Raw genomic sequence first — 26,593 nt, forward strand, 5'->3', positions numbered from 1 at the left:
TGGTGTTGGTTTGCTTTCATTTCCTCTTTGTCGTCTTTCCCTTTCCTTTCTATTCTCAACTGCTGCCTTCTTGTTACAGCCTCTCTGCTACCTGTTTTATCAGCTGACAAAGGAAAACACTTGTTTTTGATCAGCTTTGTCATTCTCTCTCTGGCCGTTTGGGAGCAGAAGTGATTTTTACTTTAAGTTGAAAATTGAATAGGACTGCACTTTGGGCTATATTCAGGAAATGCCTGTCATGCTGATAATCCTGGAGACCCAGGGATAGTGTTGGGAGATAAAGTCTAGTGGATCTCTGCCTGCAATTTATCAGGGTGCTAGAGTTATAGAGGGAAGGAAGATCAAGGGGGATGGGCATACATGGTTCAGGGGAAGGAAAATGCTAACAATACATACGTATAATAGAAAAAGGAACAGTAGCTGCAAGGGGGGGGAGCCAAATAAAGAAGGGAAGAATAAATGTGAAGGAAGAACAAACCACCAGGGGCTGTGTAGTAAGTTTATCCTTTCATAGGACTTTCTTCTAGGTAGTTGTCAGACGTGCACAAATTAATTCCATCATACAGGCATGCATTTTATTTTGATTTAAATGGCGGAATGGAATCCCTGTTGATTTAAGATTTAATATATGAACAGATATAACAGTCTGGAAGTGAAAAATGTGTACTCTCACATGCAGTCAAAGAATTCTTTGTGAACTTTAGATATAACGCATAGTGGCTGGTGCCCTGTTACAGAGGAATCCTCTGTTAGTTGGAAAACGTAGCGTGTTACAAAGTATAACGGTACCTCATGTTTTATCATTGGAGCTCTTTGTAAAATGAAACTTGCTAATATTTATAAAATAAAAAGGCTTTCTGAGTTACTATACAGATAGTTTCATCTGTAATCTTAAATCTGACTAGTGCGTATGCAAGTTCTATGCCATGTGTCAAATGTACACTGGACCGTACTTTTCTTCTGCAGCCTTAGATGCATGTGTAGCAATCATTAGTAATGTTTTACTAATGTGTGAATGCCCTGGTCTTTAAATTGTTCCCTGGGCACTTTGCAAGGGCCACCAAAGGTGCAGAAAACATTGTCCATTTCAGAACAGTAGTTGTATAATTACATGATTAGAAATGGACCTGAAAGCAGCACACTGAGCCTGGGTCTCCTTCAAGCTTATGTTGTTATACTGTACACTGATTTAAGATGAATAAAGTAATGTGTAATGTGCAGATCCCCCCTGAAGGTTTGCCAGTCAGTAACTTTTAACTGTATTATGCACATAAGCTGTTCCTCTTGTTCACGAAACTATCTGTACCCCCATCCTCCCCCCAACTATTGAACATAAAAAAAAAAAAAATCACTTTCAGGCACAGACCAGAAAACTTCAGTCTAATGGTAACATTTTCAGAAAGTGGAGAGTAGTTTTACAGTGGAAACAACCCTAGTAAAACTTATTGCTTCCCCTTAGCCTGTATTAGCCATGGTAACACAACAATATATTTCAGAGGGTAGTAGAAGCCAGTGTGTTTGAATAAGAAGTTTACATGTAATATTTATCAGCTTTTATCTTGAATATGGTGGTCACTAGTATTGGTTTTATGGCTTTGAATGCATAAATACATGTCAATTTTAGCAACTAATATTGAAATTTCTGATTACAAATCTGTTTCTTTGAGGTGTCACTTATATAATTGGGCCTGTTTTCTATCCAGATAGTATCTGCAGTGCAGTACTGCCACCAAAAGCATATTGTTCATAGAGATCTCAAGGTGAGTATAGTAAACAAACAAGCAAACCAAAAAAACCTTACCAAAATGTATATGCAATGGCTTTAGTTACATATGTCATTTTAGAATGTTCTCTTAAGACTTGAGAGGTATTTTTAAAAATACCACTTCCTTCGCTTATAAGTATTAAATGTTAAAATGTTAAATATGGAACAGTTTCTTAAAAGCAAGTGTGAAGACCTCAAAGATATTCTGTTACAAGCTATTGTACCAGATAATAGTGTAGATTTTGAGACATTCTTGTTTTCGCGTGGAAACTTGTGGTTTACAATAATACAGAAATGTTTCCATTGGGATACTTAGATGGAAGTAGCATGTGACTGATAACAGCCATCATAAATTTGAAAGTAATGCACTGAGGTTTTAAAATGCAGTCTAAATGAATGACTGACTTGTATAGCTATATAAATACTTTCAATTAAATGGAATATCAGCTTTTTCTGGCCTTTAAAAATGAATTTAAAAAGCAATACATTTCTTTAAAGAAAAATCGTAAGTTCAAACTTCAGTGCATTTTTTTTCCTTTCCTATCCAGGCTGAAAATCTCTTGCTAGATGCAGATATGAACATTAAAATAGCAGACTTTGGTTTTAGCAATGAGTTTACAGTTGGAAATAAACTGGACACATTTTGTGGCAGCCCACCATATGCTGCTCCAGAGCTCTTCCAAGGAAAGAAATATGATGGACCTGAAGTAGATGTTTGGAGTCTGGGTGTTATTCTTTATACACTTGTGAGTGGATCTCTTCCTTTTGATGGGCAGAACCTAAAGGTACATTTAAAAAAAAAATGCTAAGTGCTTATATAGACCAGCCCCAATATTTTGAATTGTTGTCTTGGTTTTTTTTATAACTTAATGCTTGCTCTCCCCCTTTTTTACTCAAGGAACTGCGAGAGAGAGTACTAAGAGGAAAATACAGGATTCCTTTCTACATGTCAACAGACTGTGAAAACCTCCTCAAACGTTTCCTGGTGCTAAACCCAACTAAAAGAGGCACACTGGAGGTAAGCAAAAATAAAATGTTAGTTGGAGAGAATTTGGCAAGCTTGAAGTTTTGCCAATCGTTCCTTTTGTTCAGTAGCAAGTATTGAACTTCAATGGATAACCATTTTTCTTGTAAACAGCTTGCTGGATTTGCTGCCCTGGGGTTTCTTTGCCTTTTTTACCCAGCAGGTGGAAACTAAACTCTCTGGAATTTTCTTTTTTAATCAGGCTGAATGGCTTGAGTTTAAGACTTGCTTATTATGTTGCATGGTTTACATAACTCTTCTCAACAGTAAATTGCTGGATTTCCTCTATTAGTGGATCATTCACTTCTGGACTTCAGCACATAGGCTCATTAAAAAGTAATTATAGAGGGCTGGTCTACTTGCTTTGTGTAAGCATTTATACAGTTATGCAGGAGACTAGAAAATAGTGTGTTGCTTCACCCGCCAGTATTAAACTTCTTGGTGCAAGATGTTGATGGGGTGTTACTAGAGTGTTAGGCGCTACACCAAGGGGTGGGGGGTTAGATAGCATTGGTTTTCCTGTACAGTCACTTCTGCCAGTTAAATAAGTAGCTATAATAAGTTTAGGTAAGTTTGTAGTCCTGTGCTAGTTTTCAAGTAAGGATATTCCATTCCCCATGAATTTTTGGCATGAATGTGATGAAGTTGTAACTTACTCCCTCAAGTCAGTTTCTCATTGCAGTGATGAAAGTTTCTTCCAGGGATATGCAACCCAGCCCAGTTGTAGGATGAGTGCCAACTTGCATGTGTATTTTTGTATGCCGCTGATTTAAGTGGGCAGATACATAATGTGAACAAATTGTAGTTTAATGCATGTAACCCTCATTGCATGTGTATCAGGGATTTGCAAGCCTGCTTTGGGCATGTGCACTTTAAACAAGCATATTTGAAAATGTGGTCCTTTGTCATTTAAGTTTGTTTTTAAAAAAACAAGCCAATACCAAAGCACAGTGGTAGCACTCTCGTGATTTGTATTGTGGTGGACATTTGCTGTTGAATAATGCAGTGTGCTTGATGAGATCTGTAGGTATGGGGTAATCAAAGGAAGTTATTTAATTACAGTTCTCAAACCTTGAGCACCATGCCAGGCAGGAGGATGTTTCTGTGAAACTTTTTCCAAGTACAGTCTAATACTGTGGTGCACCAAACAGGTCAACATTTGAAAAGGATTAACTGCTCAACTTGTGTTTTCTTAATTGTGATACTTTTAAAACTAGTGTTTAATTTTCTCTGTTGTTCCTTTTACTTTGGTATTCCTTGGCAATATTGTATGCTTTAACTTTGGAGAACTGGCTAGTTTCCAGGTGAGTAATACTTAGAATGGGGAGCCTTTTAGGGAGTCATGTGGCTGAAGAGCATTAATGAACAAGATGCAGTAAAGGTGCCCAGATGGAATTTTTTTTATTGGTCTCTTCCTTGTGCTCACACTGCAACCAGCCTCTCCACTACTGGTGTTCAGCTTTGAAGTATGTGCTGGAATATATCTGATTAGAAACCTGCCTCAGATAGGTGAGGAAGAGACCAATTAATAAGGCAGTCCAGTTGCAAATAAGACGGTTCTGGAAAAGTAAACTGGGAAGGATCAGAAAAGAACAAAGGTATTCAGTTTTTTGATTCAGTCATGGTGTGTTTGTTGTCTCTTCGTTATCAAAAGACTGTAATGGGTAGAACTTGAATCCTTTGTCTTATTTTGTTTGCTACCAAATATCTTTTTCTAATAAGCAACCTGTCTTTGCAGCAAATTATGAAGGACAGATGGATCAATGCAGGACATGAGGAGGATGAGCTTAAGCCTTTTGTTGAACCAGAATTGGATATCTCGGACCAGAAAAGAATAGGTATTCTAGTACTTTCCAGGATGTTCTCAATTTTAGGCTGTCAAACAAATACTTCATGATACACTGCATAATTAGACTTTGTTATTTGGTACCAGATTTGAATGTTTAGGTAGTTTGAAACTCATTACCATACTTACTTAAGTCCAAGACAAGGTTTTTTCCCTCCATTTTTAATGTGGAAGGGAGGAGGGTATTGGACTTGGATTTGGGTAGAAGGCTGTCAGGGGCTGGGCACCTGCTGCAGTTCCAGCTCTGACCCTGACTTGGGTTCAGGGCTGTTGGTAGTCTGCTCCCACTCTAGCTACGACCCTCCCCATTCAACTCCCCTCCCCAGCACTGTTGCCACTTACCCTCCAGCTCCAGCAGGGCTCTGGCCCTGTTCAAGCCTGGGACACGGAGCATGAAACAGAGGGTTGCTCTGACCCCATCCCCACCTCAGTAATGGCTGTGGCAGTAGCTCGAGCCTGGCCCAGGCTCTGGTTCTGGCACTGCAGCCCAACCAGAGCTGCTGCTGCTGGTATGTGGTCAGGCTGGTGCCAGGGGATGCACAGCATGGGGTGGTGGCAAGTATAGCAGGGGAGAAGGTGCCAGGGGTGCAGACACAGGGGAACAAGTAGTGGTGGGGGGGAGGCAGCAGGTGCTGGGTGCACAGGTGGTGAAGGGGCAGGGGATATGCTGCCTGCCTGCCCGCCCCACCATCGCTACTTTCCCTGCTGCAGCAGTAGGTGGGCAAATTTAAGACAACCCTCTAATTATTAGATTCTGTACAAAGGAAAAATTGTTAACACACTTATAATTTTTCCATGACTAGACTCTTTAACTGTTGAAATGGAGTTGTCTTAAATTTAGAGTAGTCTTGGATTCGAGTAAATACAGTAACTAAATCTTATTACTGTCAGTATCTAATTAAGATTGGTTTTCGACATTTAGATGTTTTTATTCCATTGTTGGGGCAGATGCTTGCTTTGAACATGGAAGTACTTGAACAGTTTATCAAAGTGTATTGTTACTTATAAATTGTTTGTTTATTTTAGATATTATGGTTGGAATGGGATATTCTCAAGAAGAAATTCAAGAATCCCTTAGTAAAATGAAGTATGATGAAATCACAGCTACATACTTATTGTTAGGGAGGAAATCGTCAGAGGTAAGTATAGTGATGGAAATAGGGTAAAATACATGTATTCTATTGAATACAGGGAGGAAAAAACCCTCCCTCAGGGAAGCAAAGTGAAAGTAAAGCTTGTTCTTCAGATAATTTTCCACATAAATTCCAGTGTTGGTGGATGTGTGCTATGTGCACCGGAAGTCAGGTTTGTTTAGCCAGTGGTGTTCATTGAGCTGCATCCATGCCCCAGATAGATGCCTGGTCCCTTCCCTCCCAGTGCAGGAGAAGGCCTTGCTTCGAGTGCAGTTGCACATCCATCTACGTTCCCTTGCAACTCTGCATGCCCCTTCGTTGTTTACCACCCTTGTTTAACTGGTCAGATCTTGCAATAATATCTGTGTTTCTATAATTGTTTGGTTTACCTGTTGTCCTACAAGTAGTATGTATTAGTTAATGATTCATATCAATTTATTATTTTGATGATGCTTTCTTTTTCAACAAGGAAGAATTTTTTTTATAGATTATTTAGCAAAAAAGTCTACCTCAGTACCAAAATTAATAGTGTTAATTGAATGCCAGTCTCCAGATGGGAAGAATTGTCCTTTGTACTGGCAGTAATGCTTCTTAATGACTGCTATATCTGGCTTAGGGGCTCATAACAGAACTTGTTATCTATACATACTGTTTTGAGTTAGCTTAGAAAAAGGAAGCTTTGCTTGAAAATCTTTATTGTTAAAGAGCTTGTTGTATCTCTCCCTCCCTCTCCCCCCCCCATTAATGTTGGGACACTTGGCCCTACCAACTGCTTGAGGAGCTGAAATAGCTGCACCTAAAGATCCATTTTCCTTGTCTGGTAAAATCTCAGGGGTCTCTGAAGAAAGCACAAAGGGAAGATTTAAAAAAGAAAGGCTACTTGTAGTACTGTAGTTCTTCAAGATGTATTCTGTGACCTGACCTCCTTCCTCAGTGTTAGCCTGATAAAATCTGGACCCTCTGTTGAAGGAACTGTTGGAGCTGCCTCACTCTCTCTTGCTTGAAGATGCTGTCACCAGCAGCCTGTTCAATTCCACAGCCTATGATTTTGCTCACCGTTGAAAACCTACAGGGGAAATGGATGAACAGGGTCCATGTTAATTAAAGTGTCTGAGGGGGAAGGCTCCCTAGGAGTTGCAAGTACACATGTGGCCTTTCTTGCCCTGTTCAGAAACACTAGTCTTACCCGCAGCTTAACCCTTAGAAGGGATCACAGGATCCTTGTTTCTCTGCAAAATAACTTTTATAACTGGCAGTTTCCAAATGTGTTCAGAATTGAACTGCTTAGCATAGATAGGCATTTTGAATGGATCTGTACCTTAAAACACATGAGAGAGAAATTAACAGGAAAGCTGTTAGTTTCTGGCACTGGAGTGGGTCTCACTAGTGTTATCACTTCATTAAGAGAACTTCTTGGAATGTTGCTCATTTAAGATTGTTCAGAATCTCTGCAGGATGCTTTCTGTTTAACTAAGCCTTTTTTGAATTTTCTGTTGTAGTTGGATGCTAGTGATTCGAGCTCCAGCAGCAATCTTTCACTCGCTAAAGTTAGGCCAAGTAGTGATCTCAACAATAGCACTGGACAATCTCCTCACCACAAAGTGCAGAGAAGCATATCTTCCAGCCAAAAACAGCGACGGTACAGTGATCATGGTGGGTGATCTATGTCTATTTCAGAGTGACGATATAATTGCTTTGGGAAGATGTATTCTTAGTGTACTGTCTGTACCTTTTAGATAAGGAGAGAGATCACATTGTGTGTGGTCCAGGGATTTAATGATCTAGTGACTGTTTTACATTAGTCATGTGTTCTTATGACTATATCAGAGCTACTTCTAAACAGTATGCTAAATGCAGTAGCTTGTTTCTGCTTGCATCTTCTCTTGTTTTCATGACCATTGTAAGAAAGTTTTGTTATACACATTAAAGCATCTTGCAAACTCTCTCTTGTTCTCCCTGGAAAGCACATCACCCCCTCCCCCTCACTTTTCATATGTCCATGCAGCTTTTGTTTCCTTTTGACGCTAATAGGTCAATTTGCGTCTGAAAACCAGAGAACTGTCAGTTTGCCAGGACTACTACTTGTTTCCCATTTTTGAGTTTTCTGTAACTTCAGTGTCTGCAAAAGTCTAATTTTAAAAAGTAACAGTGACTCCAGCCAAACTTAACTTTTCTGCCTAATGAACATGCAGAACAGCTACTTGCTGCTTACTAAGTATTTTATAAACCTTCTTGCTTAGTCACTATCTCACAAAAGGAATCTTCTTTTGACCTGAATATACAAGAGTTATTTATAAGCAAAGAGGTTGCTTTCCTCTCGCCAGGTCTCCTGGGATTGTTTACATTCTGTATTTGGGAAAGCACCACAAAGAACAATCAGGTCAGCTAATTTTATGTGAAGAGAGCAACTGAAATACTTAATAGTTTTGATTCTTTCTGTCCCAGCCACCTCGTCTGAACCAGAACCTGTTTAGTACCTAGGAAAGAATGAATGCCAATAAGAAATTGATAGTCTATTAAAACATTAGCCCTTTAATGTCTGAGGGTAAACTAGAACAGCTTTCTGTCTCTCCTTTTATTCCTGATGGCAGCAGGAGCCCAGTGCACAAGTCAAAGCCACTTCCTGGCTGCTCTGAATTAAGCTGACAGTAATTATGTGCAGGTGTCATTCCACCAATTCAGGCTTCTCGAATGCCACCTGTATTAAGCAGGACCACAGATGTGTGACCTAAAACTGGCTCCCACACCTCTACAATATTCAGGGGCTCCACTGCTCTAAACAAATGGCTAAATGGCTTTTTTCATCTTATTTGCATTTCCTTCTGTGACCAGGTGATGCATCACCTGGACAGTGAGGGAGAGGTTGATGTCATTTACTCTAGATTTCAAAAAAGCCTTTGACATGATCTCCCACGATGTCCTCATGGCAAACTTGGGGAACTGTGGCCTTGACAACTTCACAGTCCAATGGCTGGGGAAACTGGCTCCATGATAATTAAGAGAGTGATAATCAGTGGAACCAAGTCAGTATGGCGCATGGTGACCAGTGGCGTCCCTCAGGCTTCAGTGCTCAGTCCAGTACTCATAAATCCAGATTGTTAATAAATATATTAAAGTGTCAGAAGTGGACTGGCTAAGTTTGCAGATGACACCAAACTGTGGGGAAGTGCAGTTACACTTGAGGATAGGCTGAGGATTCAGGCCGACATGGACAGGCTTGCAAGGTGGGCGGACAAACCTGATGACCTTCAATATTGAGAAATGCAGGGTGCTCCACCTTGGGAGAAAAGAACCCATGCCATACCTATAGGCTTGGCAGTGCTTCACTTGCTAGCACTATGTCTGAAAGAGACTTGGGGGTCATGATTGACCACAAGATGATAAATATGAGCCACCAATGTGATGCCGCAGCTGGCAAAGCAGGTAAAACCCTGGCTTGCATCTACCGATGCATCTCAAACAAGTCCCAAGATGTCATTCTCACGCTTTACTTAGCCTTGGTGAGGCTGCAGCAGCAGCACTGCATCCAGTTCTGAGCTCCACACTTTAAAAAAGACGTGGAGAAGTTCAAGAGAGTCCAGAGGAGAGCCACACACGTGATCAGAGGTCAAGAGAGCAGGCTGTATGAGGGGAGTCTGAGAGGCACGAGACTCTTCAGCCTGGAGAAGCATAGGTTCAGAGGGGATTTGGTGGCAGCCTATCAGGGGTGTGCACCAGGAACTGGGAGAACATCTGTTCCCCCCCTAGGGAAGACAAGGTCCAATGGCCACAAACTACTGGGAGACCGTTTTAGATTGGACTTAAGGAAAAACTTCTTTACTGTCTGAGTCTCCAGAGTCTGGAATAGACTACCCCGAGAAGTGGTGCAAGCACCTACTCTGGACACGTTCAAGTTGCATTCGGATGCCTATGTTGCTGGGGTCATCTGACCCCAGCTGACTTCCTGCCCTTTGGGCAGGGGGCTGGACCTGATGATCTTACAAGGTCCCTTCCAGCCCTAATGTCTATGAAGTGAAACAAAGTGGGAACCTTAAAGTACTTTTCACAGTGTGTAACTCCAGATCTGCAGTGGTGACTCTCAATCTTTTAACCCAGGGGCAGGTAATTATTTGGGTCTATGGGCCACATAGGTAGTTCTGGGGAGCTGTTGCAAGTCAGCACCCCCTGCCCACCAACTGCCCAGAGCCTGCATACCCTGCGGCTCCACCCCACAGCTACTCCAGACTTGCCCCGGCTGGAATGGACCAGCTCCAGACCAGCCAGGACCTGTGCACACTGCTCCAACCCCAGCCCACCCACAATGAGCCAGGCAGAAGCTGCTGCGGGGCTTGGGGAAAGCAGCTACCTCTCCTTTGCTGCCAGGCTGTTCTTGCTGCAGTCCCAGAGCCCTTGCCTGGGCTCCTCTGCATCTTCTCTCTGTTACCCCACTGGGTGGGCTGGAGGCAGCTGCGGTGCCAGTGGTGACTGTAGTGGAGAGGAGCCACAGGGCAGCCCAGATATGGGCTCCAGGCAGCTGCAGCAAGGAGGGCCCAGCAGCAGTAATGGGGAGGTGGCTGCTTTTCCCCTGTATCCAGCAGCAGTGTTTGCCTGGCCACCACCACCACTTGTGGGTGCAGGGTGGCCCGGGGTCCAGGACTGTGCAAGTGAGTCCCAGCTGGTCCGGAGCTAGTCCACTCTAGTCAAGGTAGGCACAGGACAGGGCTGGGGCTGTGCACATGGGTCCCCATCCATCTCCATGGGTCTGGGGGCCAGCAGCTGCAGCAGCCAGAAAGACCTGCCACCGCCTGGGCTGCCTAGAAAGAGTCCTACTGCAGAGCTGCCCCAGCCCTACTTGATGCCCAGGAGTGGTGGGATGTGTCATGAGCCAGACAGTGCCTGGACTAGGCAGGACTGAGGAACCTGCTGTGGCCTGGCCCACAAACTGTATTTTGCCCACACCTGTTTTAATCTCTGGGATTGAATTACTTAGACTTTTAATGTATTTGTGTAACAAATAACGAACCTTGATAACATCTAGATTTTAAAAGATTTCTTCTCTCCATTAGCTGGACCATCCATTCCTCCAGTAGTGGCATATCCAAAACGAAGCCAAACTAGCACTACAGACAGCGACCTCAAAGAAGAAGGAATTCAGTCAAGGAAATCTAGCAGCAGTGCTGTTGGAGGAAGAGGAATTGCTCCAGCTAGCCCCATGCTGGGAAATGCCAGCAATCCAAATAAGGCTGATATTCCTGAACGTAAGAAAAGTTCTGCTGTCCCCAGTGTAAGTAGAACCATTTTATTCCTTAAAGCGTAGGAGCAGAAAGAACACTGAGTAGGAGGGGGAAAAATCATTCCAAGGTGCTCCACCTGGGTGAAGATCATTCCACCAGTGGCCTATCAGTGTGTATTGGTTTTTAATGTTTCTCTCCTTTCATTCCCAAAAACAAGCTTAGGTATCTTATGAACTCATTTATACTCTTTCAGTCAACTACCCAGTAACTTAGTTCACTTCACTTATTATTCACGTTTCTGAAACAGCCCTTAAGATATGACCTGACAAACAATGATTTAGAGATGCATCTTAAATGGTTTAAAAGAAAGAAAAGGAATTTGGAGTCTATTCCATGGAATAAGTTGTATTAGTCGAGCATATTTTAACAATCCTGGCAGCAGCAGGACACTGGCGACTGTTTTTTTTTTTCCCTGCTTTTACCTGTGACATGTTAAGCTTTGTGGTTGTGTAGTTGCCTGTATAGTTTTCCAAATAGGTTAGAACTGGATCTGTATAGGCTGGTTTGGATAGGGAAGATACTGCTACAGGCAGGGGTTTAGATTAGATGACTTCCAGAGGTCCCTTCTAACTTTACTTTTCTATGATTCCTACATGATTCTGAAATCGCAACTGGTGATTTTATTACCATCCTCTGAAAAGTAATTTGCGACTGCTTTTATCCAGCTTATATTTATAAATCAGTGGTGCTCAATCTTTTGACCCCATGGGCATGACAAGTGGTTCAGGGCTGGAATGGTCCCTGCACTGCCTCCACCTGGCCTCACACACCCAGATGGCCCTGTGCACCCTTGGCTGCCCCCATGCACTGACATTGCCATGTATACCAGGATGGAGCTCTTGCATGCATGGCTGGGTGGATGCAGCCTGATTTAGTGCACAGGGCCATTCTGTCCACCCCATGGGCTCTCCCTGGATTTGGAAATTTGGCAGTAGTGCTGCTGCTTGCCCACTGCCAAATTTTTGGATTCATGGGGAACTTTGCTCTTAGAACCTGCCCCCTACAGTCACAGAGAGAAGCCCATTTCCTTCCTCTTTGTAATCACTCTTAAGTTATTTGTAGACTGTTACCAAATTCCCCCTCAGTTTTCTCTTTCCCAGATTAAATAACCAAAATTCTTTGAGCCTTTCCTGATAGGTCTTGCCTCCCAGGTCCCTAATCACTTTTGCTGCACTCAGCTGGACGCTTTCCCATCTGTCCACATCCTTCTTGAAATGTAGGGGCCAAAAGAGGGCACAGTACTGTAGGTGATGCCTCACCAGTGCTGAACAGAGCAGAAGAATCACATTTTGCTTGGTATGCAAGTGAAATGCCTGTTGATGTGTATTCAGCTTTTGGGTCAATTGTAAGCCCTATGTCCTTTTCTGTGACATTGCAGCTTAGCCAGTTATTCCCCAGTCTGTATTTATACATGTAGTTATTTTATCCCTAATACAGGACTTGGCACTTGTCCTACTTGAATTTCATCTGGTTGATTGTGGACCATTTTTCCAGTCTATCCAGGTTATTCTGGATCCTAGCCCTGCCCTCCAGAGTGTCTGCAACTCCACCCAACTCGGTGTCATCCGCAAATTTGCCAAGCGTGCACTTGATCCCATCGTCCAAATCATTAATGAAGATATTAAACAATACTGGACCCAGGACAGACCCCTGGGGATCCCCACTTGATACCTCCTCCCAGCTAGACATTGAGACATGGATGACTACTCGTTGAGCATGATGATCCAACCAGTTATGTATATACCTTACAATACTTTCACTTCCTTAGCTTGTTAATGAGAACGTTGTGGGAGATGGTATCCAAAGCCTTGCTAAAGTCAAGGTACATCACATCCACTACTCTCCCTCCATCCATAGTGCCTGTCACTTTATCAGAGAAAGCAATCAAGTTGGTCAGGCATGGCTTGCTCTTGGTGAATCCATGCTGACTGTACCTGATCACCTTCTTCTTTAGGTGCTTCTTATTAGATTCCTCGAGGACCTGCTCCACGATCTTTCCAGGTATTGTGGTCATGTTTACTGGTCTGTAATTTCCCAGATCTTCCTTCTTCCCTTTCTTAAAGTCGAGCACTATACTTGCCTTTCCAATCACCCAAGACCTCATTCGACCTTCCGAAGTTGTCAGTTTTGGAGCCATTGGCTATCTTCTTTCTCAGCCAGTTCTTTCAGTACCCTAGGGTGCATCCCATGTGGCCCTGCCAACTTGAAAACTGGCTTCCCTAAAGTAATCCCTTACCTGTTCTGCCATTACTCTAGGCTGTTCGTCGCCTTCCATATCTTTGCTTCCAGTCGCATGCTTCACCTGGAAGCTGCCCCTACCAGTGAAGACTGAAATAATAAAGGCCTTCTCAGGCTTGTCTTCATCATCTGTAACTAGTTTGCCTTCTGTATTCCATAAGGGATCTGTTGTTTCTTTGGTCTTCCTTCTGCTTTTGACACACTTGTAGAAGCCCATTTTATTGCATTTTAAGTTCCTTGCCAGTTGCATCTCAGATCATGCCTTGGCCTCCCCAGTTTTCTACTAGCGTGCCTGTACACTTCTCTTGTACTCTTCCCTAGTAACATGTCCAAGTTTCTACTGTGTTTTTGTAGGATTCCTTTTTGAGTATCAACTCGCTGAAAAGATTACTTTCTAGCCAGTCTGGGCTCCTGTTTCAGTTCCCATTCTTTGGTCATATTGAGAGCCCCAGATGTGCAAAGTCATTCTGTGAATTGAGTCAATGAAGGCTTCATGCTATCAGATGCTTCTAGGCCAATTCACAAGCTTCTGCAGCTCCCATAGTGATTCCTGAAAATCCTTCAGAAGGCACACTCAGGCCACAAACATTCTCCCATCTGGCTGTCTCTGGCAGAGAAATAGTTAGCCAAGTTAGCCTGACATCAACTATAATGCAAGATAGATTGGGACATGCAGGCTGTAGTCCCTGCAAAACAAGACCAGAACCTGGATGGAAGCCTCATTGATCCACACAGGCAGAGTTGACTGTGGCAGAGGCTTTGTCATTGCAATGTCTTCCTGCCATCTTGGGGGGGGGGGGTTTCCTCCTAGCTCTTTCCTCTTCTGATGGTGCTTCCTGAAAATCTTCCTCTTTATTTTTACCTGCTTCCACTTATCGTGCTTAGTGTAGGCAGGGTAAGAAAGAAAGTGTCCACATAAACTCTCCGCTCAAATTTCTGTTTGCTGACCTGTTCACTGGTCTTGGTGTTGCCAGCTTCTATTAATAATTTTTTTTTAAATCTATCCTTTGCATTGGGCATTCATTAATGTGCATTTAAAAATGTACGGGTTGTGCCAGATCATACATATTTCCCCAGTAATTAACATTTACCAAATTGCTGTAGTTTTAAAAGCTTTATACGTGGACAAATACTGGCATAAGCATAGTTTTTGTTTAAAAGCACACTGCCTTATTTTGGAACTTATGAATCTTAAAATTAGCTGTTGCATTTTGCTTAGTGCAAAATGGGGAGATATGTTTCAGCTGTCCCCCAGTAACTCTTCTGTAACTCCCCCAAAACACTCCCACAGTAACGTCTAGATTCTTAACTGGTAAATCATTAGGTAGTTGGGTTTTTCCTCCCTTCAGCATATTATCTACCTTTTTGCTCTGTTTTCAGAGTAGCTTGCTCGATTACTGCTTCTATAATTGTTTAGTAAACAATTCTTATAATCAGTCTTCATGAAATCAAAGTTACTAAAACAAACTTTTTAGTCTGAATTCCTAATATGGTGAATTCTTAATACAGAAGTAAAATCCTGCCAATTATCATTGACATTGGGACAATATAAGTTTCTTTGCATATGGCATCCTGTCAACTTACCATACCTGGGTTTTACAGTATCATCCAGGACAATTTCTGGAAATCAAAGCTTTTGGGCTCTGAGTTTCTGGTGGTGGTGGCACTGTTTTTTAGACAGACCATAACACTTTCCAGTTCCTGGCAGGGAGGGAAAGAAGATGAACTCAAGCAGATAGGCATTTTCATTTTCACCACTTGATATTAGAATGGGAAATTTACCAGGCTGTGCTTTTTGCATTGTTGATGGACTTTATGGGAAGATATAGCTAGGTGTTCCAAAGGACTTTGAAGAGCAAAACTAGGGATGATACAGTAGCCAGGCCTAAGGTTTGAAGCTTCAAAAGCATCCATCTTCACTGCACAGATCGTTACAGCAACTATTACATATTTCACAGGCAGGCTCAATTTTTTTTATTTTCCCCACATAGGCAAATTGAGTATATGGAACACCTGGCATTTGGAGGCATTGGGTTAGTCAAGATACAGTAAAGAAAATGAAGGCTTTATTTTTATTGGTTAGTAAACACCCAATCTTAAGACCTGTCCTTAGGTCTTACAAACATTTGTATTCTCTTTCATCTTATTCACAAAGCCATCATTCTCAGTCCTACCAGCCTCCTTCAGGGCCAGAGCAGGGGAAGAACCCTTTAAATGACAGCTTCACACTTCCATTATATCACTTGGCATTCCATCACCTTAGACAGATGGATCCTGGAGATAAAAGGTGCTTAAATTTCCTTCCTCTGTTCAAACCTCTCTTCCGTCTGCATTCAGAAAAATTGCTCACAAGCAGTTAAGGTCAAAGGTCCTGTTAGAAGTAGGAACCAAAAAAGAGATGCCAGAGGAATTCAAAGGTCAAGGTTTCTACTCCAGACATTTTGATATCAAAGACAGAAAAAAAGGCTTCAGTAAGCATTATATATATAGAAACTTAGCTACCTTCATCAGAGAATTTCATGTGCGCCTGTTGATGCAAACAACTGTCACACCTGTCTTTGTTCCAGGTTGTTCCTCAGCTCTACCTAAAACATACATAATTTACTTCTATCAGTGTTTTAAAAATACACTCTTTGTAATACTAGCTTATTTGAGATGATTGACTGACAAAAGCATCATTAGAAGCCTATCTGACAAATGCTGGCAAATTATAAATCACTCTATAGACTTGCCCTACTTTATACATTCCTTCTTCAAGATTTTAGGACATGTGATAAAATAATAGAGAAAAAATCTCTTGCTACCCATTCAAGTTCCATATATAAGAGCCGTTCCAGTTCTCGAGAGAGCAAAGTCTTTCTTTCTTCCAGAAGAAAGGTTTCTGAAACCTGAATTCCTAATAGTGCTGATCAATCAAAATCCCACCCACGAATTAATATCTAGGCCTCATGACTTCATTCTCTTACCTGTTAGGCAGTGATCAGCAGTCAGTCCATGCCATTTATTATGTTGTTGTTTCCCTGTGCCTTCCCCATTTGTCTAATCACCTATTTCTTGTTTTTTAAAATGGTGATGGCCAACTCCTTGTTGGTGTTGAAAGTAATAAACTATGCCCATGTTTCAAGGTGAAAGGGGGGTTTACAGTGATCTTTTCTTGGTTCTGAGGAGCAAAGGAGGACTCTATCCTGGACTTCAGGATGCTTAATTGATTCATCTTTGGGCTTAAGTTCACTATGACACTGGCTACAACACTGGCAACCATTTCTACACTGTGGGGACAGGTGTTCAGTAGGATGAGGGATACCCATTTCTACATTGCCAAGATCCTGTCACAGATGCTGCATATGGTTGGAGTGGGATAGAATTATGATAGTAGAATCCTCCTGTTTAGCCCCCCCATGTACCCCAAAGGCTTATTACCAAGGTATTTTCAGTGGTAGCAGCTCAGTTATGAAGACTTGGAATCTGTCTTCTGTAAGTCAGTTAATTTGGACAGGAGAAGTAGCTTCTGCAGAGTATGCATTGGAGATTTTTCAGCACAATAATGTATCTTGTTTGCTCTGGAGGTTGACCCTTGGACCCAAAGAAAAATTATTTTTGACCTTAATATGAAGGGCAAAGCTAGGCTCAGAGTTAGCAAGGGCTTACCTTCAGGGACACTTTCTTCATAGACACCATAAGCACCTCCATGAGCTGAAATGGCCTGCCCAAAAGAATAAGGACTTGTCTTGCTGAACTTGACCACTCTGCTTCCTGCACCTTTGTGATGTCATGTGCCAGACTTCATTGCGGAGCTTTACAAGCCTGGCTGTGCAAAATACACTCTCCAAGGAGAGTGTTTCTCCTGGCATTGTTCTTGATCTGTTGGTCAAAAGATCTGCTGTACTCCTTTTCCTCTGGTCCCAAGGATACTTTGCAAAGTGAAGGAAGACTTGGCTTGGGTCATCCTTCTAGCTGGCTTATGGCTGAGAGGGAGTTTGAGTATTACCTATCTTGCCATTACCCCTGGTCCTCTCCTATCCATAAACATGGAGCTGGATTTGGGCTTAAGTAATTTTAAAGGAATGTTAAATTTTAAAACCTAGAAGTTACATTTCCTCTATAGATAAATGGTGACAGATCTGGAGTGGTTTGTCAGGGTGATGGCAGACCAAGGCAGATGACATCTGTATAGCCTGTACCCACTTTCAGATTTTGAAGTTTACAACAGTATGCCTAGAAATCCATGTTGAAATGAGAACTAGAATTCTGGTATACTCCCTTATAAATTAAATGTTGGGTTCTGTGGCAGATTCTGCAGCCTTGGAATTGTGAGGTACTTGAAACCCTAACTCTGAACTAAAGTCTAAGGGAATTTTGTCTGAGTAAAGATAGCAAAAACATTCCTGTAGGTCAACTAGCAAAGGCTTTTAATTGACTGCTATATTTTGTCAGGGGCTGCCTTTTTGCTTTATATGCACTGATCTGAGCATATCTCTGTTCTTTCTTTGTATAGACAGAGGTAAAACAAGCAACCCCATTTCTTTACCTCTTCCTATCATAAGGGTTTGATGTTATTTAAGTGGTCCCATTATTCTTTTGTACTTCACCTACATGTTTGGGCCTACAAATATATTTTTAAAATGCCTTGCAATTATTTTTTCCAGGATTTGCCATATTTGTTCTTTATTGTTTTTAAAACTTTAGTCTCTTTCATAGCATCTAATATCAAAATGTGGTTTACTCCCCTACTGGATTTAGATATAATTATGTTTTTCCTTTCAATTATTCTATCACATTAAGGAGTAACTCAAAAGATTTAAAAGAGAAAACCTTCGTACTCTAAATCTTAATGTTTCTGAAATTGTAGAGGAAGTTTAAAACATCTAAATCAGCTTTTATAAAATTCTCATTTGAGTTCACATGTCTAGTTGAGAGCGCGTGTAATGAAAATTTAAGAAGCTTTTAAGCTCTATTAATTTGAAACTTTAAAACAAAATGTAATTTTGTACTTCAGACAGATTGTTCACATTGCGATTTATAGACTAGCACAATCCCAATTGAAGAGCACTTCTGTTTTTGTCTAATTTGAAAGAAAATATATTTTTTTTTTATTGTAAGCCATAGACCAAGTCGTCATAAGTAGAAGCAAGTAAAATGAAGTCTTCAACAGATTAATTTTTGTCAAAGGTTTTTAACTTCTTGTGAAAATTAACACACCCCATATCTTCCTTTTGTAGAATAATACTGCACCTGGAGCAATGACACGGCGCAATACGTATGTTTGTAGCGAAAGAACCACTGCTGATAGACATTCAGTAATTCAAAATGGCAAGGAGAACAGGTATGAAATTTTACTACCTTCCTTGTTTTCCATGTTTCAGAAAAATGTAACATCATTCAAAACAAAGCAGTATCATTGTGCCTTTTTACCCAAGGTAAGTGCAAATGCTCAGTTCCTGGATACTTGCAAATACTTATTTCTGTGGTGTGGACTGGAAGTCTTCTGGTTAGATTCCCAGAATTTCTAGGCTTTAAGTTATGAGCTGTGAAATGGGTTCCAAAGTTTGATAGTTGTTGTACGTGAGGTGCAACTTCTCTGTCATCTGTTCCTCTGGATGCTCGAACAAGGCAAGGAAGCTTCCCTTTTGGCAAGAGCTTTTTTGGTTGTTGAAAAGCAGAGAGAAGCCGTAAGGGTTTTTTGTTCAGCCTCCAGTACAAACCTATGTGAAGACAACATGCTCGCGCTCGCTCTCTCTCTCTCGCTCGCTCTATCTATATCTGTATATACATACACCAGTTGGCAGTTTTCACTGTGATTATTGAAGCGCCATTTAAAGAAAAAGGGAAAAAAAACACAAAACCCCCCAAAACCTTTCTTGTCTGACCCATGTACAGGCTAGGTCTGTGCCCTGTTCTGTTGGGCTTGCAGGCCCAGGTACACCGTCATCCTTTCTCCTGTAGTGCTAATTGCTTCACAGTCTTTTAATATATTTACCCTCTGAGATAGTGAAGTGTTGTATCTATATTTTACAGATGGGGAAATTAGGTGCAGAGGAGCTATGACTTTCCCAAGGTCATGTAGAAAGTGGAGCAGGAAATTGAACTTGTCTCTCTCAAGACTAAAGTTAACACCCAAAGCACAAGATAATCCTTCCACTTCTATGCCAGCGATACAAGTCGGACAAAAAGTTATGTATCTGGGAGTAACCCCAGAACTAGAGAGAGGTAGCTTGTCAAATAGCACCTGTGGGGAATGCCTTGTGGAGAATTTCTTACTGTATAGATTATTAGTCAAGAATCCATTTTAAGCCTCCCTTCACAGTCTTGTCCAGGCTTTTACCCATCCCTGATAGGTGGGGAGTTAACTGTTTCTTTGTCCTGGAATTGGAGTGAGTTATAACCACAACCAGTTTCACATAAAACCTACCCAGTGAATTAGATTGCTGCTACTGAAAAGGAGCATAGCAGGATTGTCAAATTGTTAAACAAATGGGGTTGCCAAAAAAGCAACACTTATCTTTAAGCAAGAATATGGAATTTCTCATGCAAACAGGGACCTGTTTAGATTGGGTAAAAGCCAAGCTTCAAGAGGCGTTCAAATGGAGAGGGTTTGGGATTGCCAGTCAAATAGATTGTGCTAGCTGTTTTGCCTGCTATCTGGAAGATGCCCAAATAACTGCTGCTGCAAATCATTCTGATATTACTTCCCCCCCCCCCTTTTTCATCATTTTCTTTGCATTGTTCTCTCTTTTTGGGGTCTTTGATTCAACCCCAAGTAAGGATGCCTCCTATCCAGCCTTATAGTGGAGCTGCTGAGTGGATTTGACTTCCACAGGGGGTGATGAGTTTTGTCTTCTCTTTTAATTCTTCTCCAGTTCGTAGAGAAGGGATGAGTCCTACTGTTGAATGAAGGATCAACATGGCCCTCTACTTAACCACTGGAGCAATGAGATAAGGAGTCAGACCTGTGTTCCCTCTCCTTCCATTAGCCCTTTAGTAAACAGGGAAGGGATTAGGGAAAGAATTAGATATAATGAATTAACTCATATCTGAACCTTCAGTCTAATCAAGTGGACCTGTACTTGACTGGACTCTGAATTACAGCTCTGTTTAATAGTGATGTGTCTTGAGTCTTTAGTGATTTTGTGTCTCATCCTTCATTGATTAGTCCTCATTAATGTTATCCAGTCTCTGAATTGAGTTGTTTTTCCCATTCCTTTCCTTTAAATGAGGATACCCTGATTTTCTTTAAACCTTATTTTTGAAGATAAGGCTGCACACAACTGAAATAGGTCCAGTAGGGGAACAGTTGCAAGCAAAGTATTCAATTGCTCAATTAGTTGGTTACAATTTTTTCTTCATTCAGTCTATAAATTAAAGGCAGCTTTGCCTCATCGTGTGTCTACAGGGCTTTATTCTTGACATTGGACATTCCAGTCCCATCTATCCTCATTGGCCTTCTAGGAGCAACTGCATTCTATATTGCTAATAACTGTTTGGGTTTTTTCTTCTGGTCTGTCTTTTCTTCGTATAATCCTGTACTTCAGGAGACCTGTTAGTCATGTTTTATTTAAGAGTCCAAATTCAGTGCTTTAAAATATATAGCAATAAACAAACCAATTTATTGGCCAGTTGGCTTTCATGCTCACTTTATTTTCTGTAACTTCACTTTCAGAAGTACTGAACAGTCCTACTTCCTAGAGGTGTTAGTGAAATGTAGGTACCAACACTGAATGTAATTTCTTCCAATCTTTAAACTTGCTGAACATATTTTTTTCATCTCTACTTCATGTAAAAAAAAATTCACATCCATTTTACTACACATTTAACTTTTGCTTAAAATACTTGGACTCATTTTTGTGGAGGAAATGCTTGGTATAATTTAATTACGAGCTTTCATAAATGCAAGTACCTAGGTAATTAGCAAAAATAATCAATGTTCATTAAAAATACCAATGCTTAGCAAATAGAATGAAAGGCTGAAACGTTAATATTTGGCTTTATAAATGGGAGATCTTTGGTTGTGATACATGGAACTTAATTAAACTATGCATTCAGCAAAGTATAGTAAAAGCTTTGTTATCTGGCAGGAGTGAGGTAAGGGGTGTGCTGGTTATCTGAGAATTATGTGTATCAAGGAAGTCAGGAGCGCAACACGGCCTTCCCCACCAGGAAGACCCTGGCGCTGCCCTGGCCCCAGCCCACAACGGCAGTCCACCCTGCCCCACACAGATCCCTTTCCCCTCCCTTTCTGTAAACAACATAAATACTTGATGCGCATGCCAGATAGACTTGACAAAGACTCTGGTTGCTAAAGTGAGGATTTGTTTTGGGGGCTATTGGGAATTCCAGTTAATAGAGTATTCTTCTTAGTAAAATGCAGGCTAACACAGCTTTTACCGTACATTAGCTTGGCAGAGCCTGTTACTGCCAAGGTCTAAAAAGTATGATCTGTGTATACTCAGTTGCTATACATGGGCATTGGCTTTTCTGACTCAAGTAGGTATGGTATTAATGAATCTTTTAGGGTAAATGCTCGTTTTTGGTTTTTTTAGTTCATTTAGTCATTCTAATGCTGCTGTTTATTTCTCAAGTCAGCAAAAGATCACAGGAAACCTGGAGTGTCTTTCTCTGAATGAAGCAGTCTGAGCTACAACCCACATTTTCACTTGTATTTCCAGGGTTTCATTAGAATTAAATTTTTATTTAATGTAGACTTTTATCCCTATATACTCTATATTCCACACTTGGGTACTTTTTTACATGCTGAGTTCTGACACGGCTAGGATCCCTAAACGCATCAAATGGAGCCTTTACCTCTCATTGTAAGTGAAAATGATCAGTTAGTATAGGTCCCAAATGCAGTTCCTTTCCAAAAAGCCACTCTTGTCTCCGATCCTGCATGACATCCCAGCTTGCTTTACAGGTTTTTCTTTTCTTTCTGGGGACATGTTTTAGGGAGCTGGTATATAAGGGTCAGAAGTTATCTATATTTTTGGTATAGGTTTACATAGCAACAGAGTGGTAGTAAAGAGTGGTAACTTTAAAAAAAAATAAATAAATAAAACCAACCGTTGCAAACCCACATTGTTTAGAGTATTTCTTCATTGGTGTGAAATGTGCAGCAAGCTTTTCAGAGATCAAGAGAATTAATCCTAGTAACACAATGACAGAGTACACTGCTGTAAGTAGAAATAGAAATTTCGGTGAGCCCTAACTTTTGCTGGAACCAAAATGACGAAAGGTCTGACTTTGGAGCTGATCATTTCCATTGTTAATAAAGCAGGCTCAGATTTGGATATCTCCTTACCATCTGTTCTGTGGTATAGTGAAATCTAAAATGTTGCACTAGATAGGCATCTGGTGTGACCTAGTGTGGGCATGGCATCTCCTTTTTATTCTTAGGTTTGTTAGTGTGTGTGCATTAGGTGGGCTTCACCCAAGCATGGCTGTGCCCCTGGAAAGGTAACACAAGGAAGACAGGGTAGAGAAGAGTCTTGGTAGGGAAAAGTTCAAATGCTAAGGATCTGTTTTGCAGCAGATATGACCCAACTTTCACAGAAGTCTTAGTAGTGCCTTTAGAAGTAGGCAAAACTTGGAACCAAAATGATTCTTTAAAGAAGAAAACTATTACAACTACTTGTGTACCGAACAGGGAAAAATTCAAGCCACAGAAGTTTGAAACTTTAGCCAATAGGGTTTTTTTAGGTTTGTTTATGCCTTCAGGTGTCAATTTGCTTTCTGTTCATCCAATTCCAGTTTCTTAATTCACTCATATTGCCTTTTTAATAAAAAGGTCAAACTTCTTGTTACAGAGAAATACAAAGACATTAACAGGTGATTATGAGTAGTTACTTGCTTATCTGAGGGGAAACAAATACCTTGGACAGAATAATGCATCAGATTTGCTAGGTATGGTTTGGTTTTTGTTTGGTTTCTTAATGACACTTCTGAAAAGAAACAACTCTGTTAATGCCATGTCTGACATTTTTGGCTCTGAAACTTTTTTCAAAGCATTCTAAAGAATAATCAGTTCCGACAGCAAGTAGCTATCTGCTACTGACTTGAACCAACATCCCTTGCAATTGTAGATTTTGGACTTACTTCAATGGCAAACATCAGATCTTGGGTCTCCGGTATCTGTAGTCACAAGAGTTTTCTGAACATAATGTGTAATACTCTTGATGCAGAACTTCAGGTTAGACGTAAAGTGTGTGTGTGTGTGTGTGTGTGTGTGTGTGTCAGCCAGAGTAAAGGACCATGTGTCAGCCAGACGGGTATCCTTTTTGCTGAAGACAACTCGATACACCTTCCTTCAGAGCAGGAGCGTTAACCTGGGGAATCACTGTCGGGCAATACAAGAGATGCTTCGACAGTCCCCTCTTGTTTTTCTGTAGGGATAATTGAGCTGCCTTTCCAGCACTCTTCAGTCTTTCTTCTATCTGCACACCACTCCAACCTCTGTAGCAATACAAATTGATTAGAGTAATCTGTTGATTTGTAATTAATGTGCTACTCCAGGCTAGTTAAACATCTAAACCTTCAAAGCCTGCCAGGTCCTCAACCTGTTATAAACGTTGAGGTTCATTTAAGGAGTGAATTTTTTTTGTTTGTTTGTTTCTTTAAGAATATAAATACTTTATAGCAGCAACTTTGTGCAACTAGGTGGTTATAATCATTAGCAAAATACGCCCAATGTTAATATTTAAAAGTATTTCTATATAGGACCCAAGTTTCCTGTATGTGTGCACCATCAAGAGGATGGGCCCACAAGCTAATGCTCTCACACCTAAATAGCCACTTTGCAGATGGTAAATGGCAATAAGCCACAGTAAAGATGGTTTTGAAGAAGTTAAATTACCTAAGTGCTGTATCTCCTATGTAAGCAGTGGAAAAGCTTATATTCTTTGACACATCAGATATTTTTTGGAAGGAAAAGTGTTTGCTTTTCACCGTGCAGTAGTTTGCATTTTTGTCATTGGTCCATGCTGTTCTTTCTGCCTCTGCCTGAACCCAAACCCCCTCACAGCCTGACAGAAATGTTCGCTTATGCAGCTAGCCCTGCTTCAGTTTGTACCACATCCTTCTCCAGCATTCGGCTGCGACATCAGAAGTCGATGTCCATGTCAGCCTCTGTGCACACGAAGATGATGTTACCTCCAATAGACAATGGCACAGATAACTTCAGGCCTGCGTAAGAAACAAAAATCATTGTGAAACTAACTTGTACCCACTGCTTCTTAACTTTGTGCTGTGGAATTTTAGTCCTAGACTGTTAGTATGTATTGCCTACAAGGTGTTTTCCCTTGGTTTTTTTTAGTTTTGTTCACACTTGTCTTGTGGTGTCTCCAGGTTGTCTGTAATATATATTCCTGCCATATTTTAATAACTTTTTCTTACTGTTAGGAATATGAGAAATCCCTCTGTTATCAAACCCCTGTGGAGGGGAAGAGAGTCTATTCTAGTCATTATATATGCTTAGGGATATCCTTTTTTTTTTTTTTTTTTAAGTAGACTACCTTTCATATAGAGTTTTTACAAAATGTTCAAATTTATGAGCTGCTTCACAGGCACAGAGATAATGCAGGAGATAATTGGGTGGCTTTTTCCCCTGCCTGCAAGGAAGCTTTTGCTTTATCCATTCTTGCTGTCAGCCTTGTCGGTGAAAATCTGCCTGCAAAATTTCTTCCAGGTTTCCACTAGTTTGCTCAATGTTAATATTTTTTCTACGTGCACCGGTTTCTGTTTCAAGCAGTCTTTTTACTCTTAACCTTTTTTGTAAAATATTTTATTTTTGTAATGTGTTGTAATTTTGGTCCTTTTCTATTTTGGCCTATATAAATATGTCTTTAATTAAAAAGTATTATAGCAGTTACAATATTTCATTCTTTACAAAGCTTTGGGTTTCTGTAAATGATGGTTTGGCACTATAATAGTATGTTCTTGTTTTCCACTGTAGCACTATTCCGGATCAAAGAACTCCAGTTGCTTCAACTCACAGCATCAGCAGTGCAACTACACCTGATCGCATTCGTTTCCCCAGAGGAACTGCCAGTCGAAGCACTTTCCATGGCCAGCTCAGAGAGCGACGTACTGCTACTTATAATGGACCACCTGCCTCACCCAGTCTATCGCATGAAGCAACACCACTTTCACAGACTCGAACCAGAGGCTCCACTAATCTGTTTAGTAAATTAACTTCAAAGCTCACAAGAAGGTAAGATTTTTATTTAAAAAAACAAAAAAACTTGTAGAATTTTTGTTTTCCACTAATCACTTTCTGTTCTTGTTTTTCATTGATCGAGATTGTTTCTGCATCTGAAATGATAGGTGTATTAGGTTCGGGATTTTATTCAGTTTTTGTAGTTATTTGAAAGCTGTTCTTACAGTTTAAAATTACCAAGTCAAATTGGTTTCATTACTGTTGCATGGTGTGAAAGTTGGAGTAGTTCGGCTTCTAGACAACACAATCAGTATGGTGTTTTTTTGTTTTTTTAATGTATATCCTTTACCTCTGATCCTGCAAAGACTTGTTCATGCCTGCCAGTTTAATTCTGATGGGACTGCCTATCATAAGTGTCATCTGTCACTGGGAGAGATTTGATTGGCTAAAATCTTAATGATGGACTAAGGATAACGAACTATAAAGCTTGCCACAGTTCTCAAAATCAGTCAACCCTAGAAGCTGGGCTTAGGCAGAAGTTTTAAGCCTTAAAATTATTTTATTCCTTTTTGGGGGGCACAGTATAGGCATAACCCAGTTCTTAAGCCTCAAGAAGTGTAGCCTTTCCACAGAGATGAAGCAGAGGACTTTTACTTGGACAGAAAGCTTTGCTTGAAGTTACCCCTAGGACCTTACGTTTCTTCAGTTCCTGCAGCACTTAATTTTTAAAAAAATGCTTGCCCTATATAGTTATTTAAAATGGCCTACAGTTCATAGACCACTGTGTGTACTTGAATGGTCACCTTGAGCTTGTCGTCAAAGGAGTGAAGCTCTGGGTACTAGCTTTGTCTTCCCATTCTCTCCTTAAACTACTGCACTTCAAGCTTTGCCTGCTCATTTTGTATTATAGGTGTATACCACAAAAGCATTGCTAACTACTGAGTGGTAGGTTTTTTTGTAACCATAAATGTACTGCCACTCAGTCATAGTTTCCATCCTTCAAAGCTCTGTTTGCTAAGTTAACCTGGTATTTCCATTTAACTGACAAGTGATGCTGGTTTGGGAAATTTACTTTCTTAAAAAAAGTTGCAATTGAAAGATTCAGTGCTCACAGTCCAGCATCTGGTAAGTTTTATTTAGCCCTTGCTCCTAATTGAATTTCTGCTGCA

At 40.8% G+C, this 26,593-nt stretch overlaps 1 protein-coding gene across 5 annotated transcripts in view; it reads left to right on the forward strand.

The window, feature by feature from the left end:
• MARK3 (microtubule affinity regulating kinase 3) overlaps nt 1–26,593 on the forward strand; it is an 86,283-nt gene that overhangs the window by 43,489 nt on the left and 16,201 nt on the right. For 4 of the 5 annotated variants that reach the window (XM_019550766.1, XM_019550769.1, XM_019550770.1 and 1 more), the window contains 9 exons: nt 1,704–1,760; nt 2,314–2,550; nt 2,664–2,783; nt 4,528–4,627; nt 5,662–5,774; nt 7,268–7,421; nt 10,814–11,031; nt 18,499–18,602; nt 25,221–25,478. In XM_019550766.1, the coding sequence (XP_019406311.1) occupies nt 1,704–1,760; nt 2,314–2,550; nt 2,664–2,783; nt 4,528–4,627; nt 5,662–5,774; nt 7,268–7,421; nt 10,814–11,031; nt 18,499–18,602; nt 25,221–25,478 (1,361 nt within the window). The remainder of the gene's footprint in view (nt 1–1,703; nt 1,761–2,313; nt 2,551–2,663; nt 2,784–4,527; nt 4,628–5,661; nt 5,775–7,267; nt 7,422–10,813; nt 11,032–18,498; nt 18,603–25,220; nt 25,479–26,593) is intronic. The other variant, XM_019550768.1, reaches the window with a different exon arrangement.

This window comes from Crocodylus porosus, unplaced genomic scaffold (genome assembly GCF_001723895.1).
Source record: "Crocodylus porosus isolate Cpor-Errol unplaced genomic scaffold, CroPor_comp1, whole genome shotgun sequence".
In the NCBI taxonomy this organism is placed as follows: Eukaryota; Metazoa; Chordata; order Crocodylia; family Crocodylidae; genus Crocodylus; species Crocodylus porosus.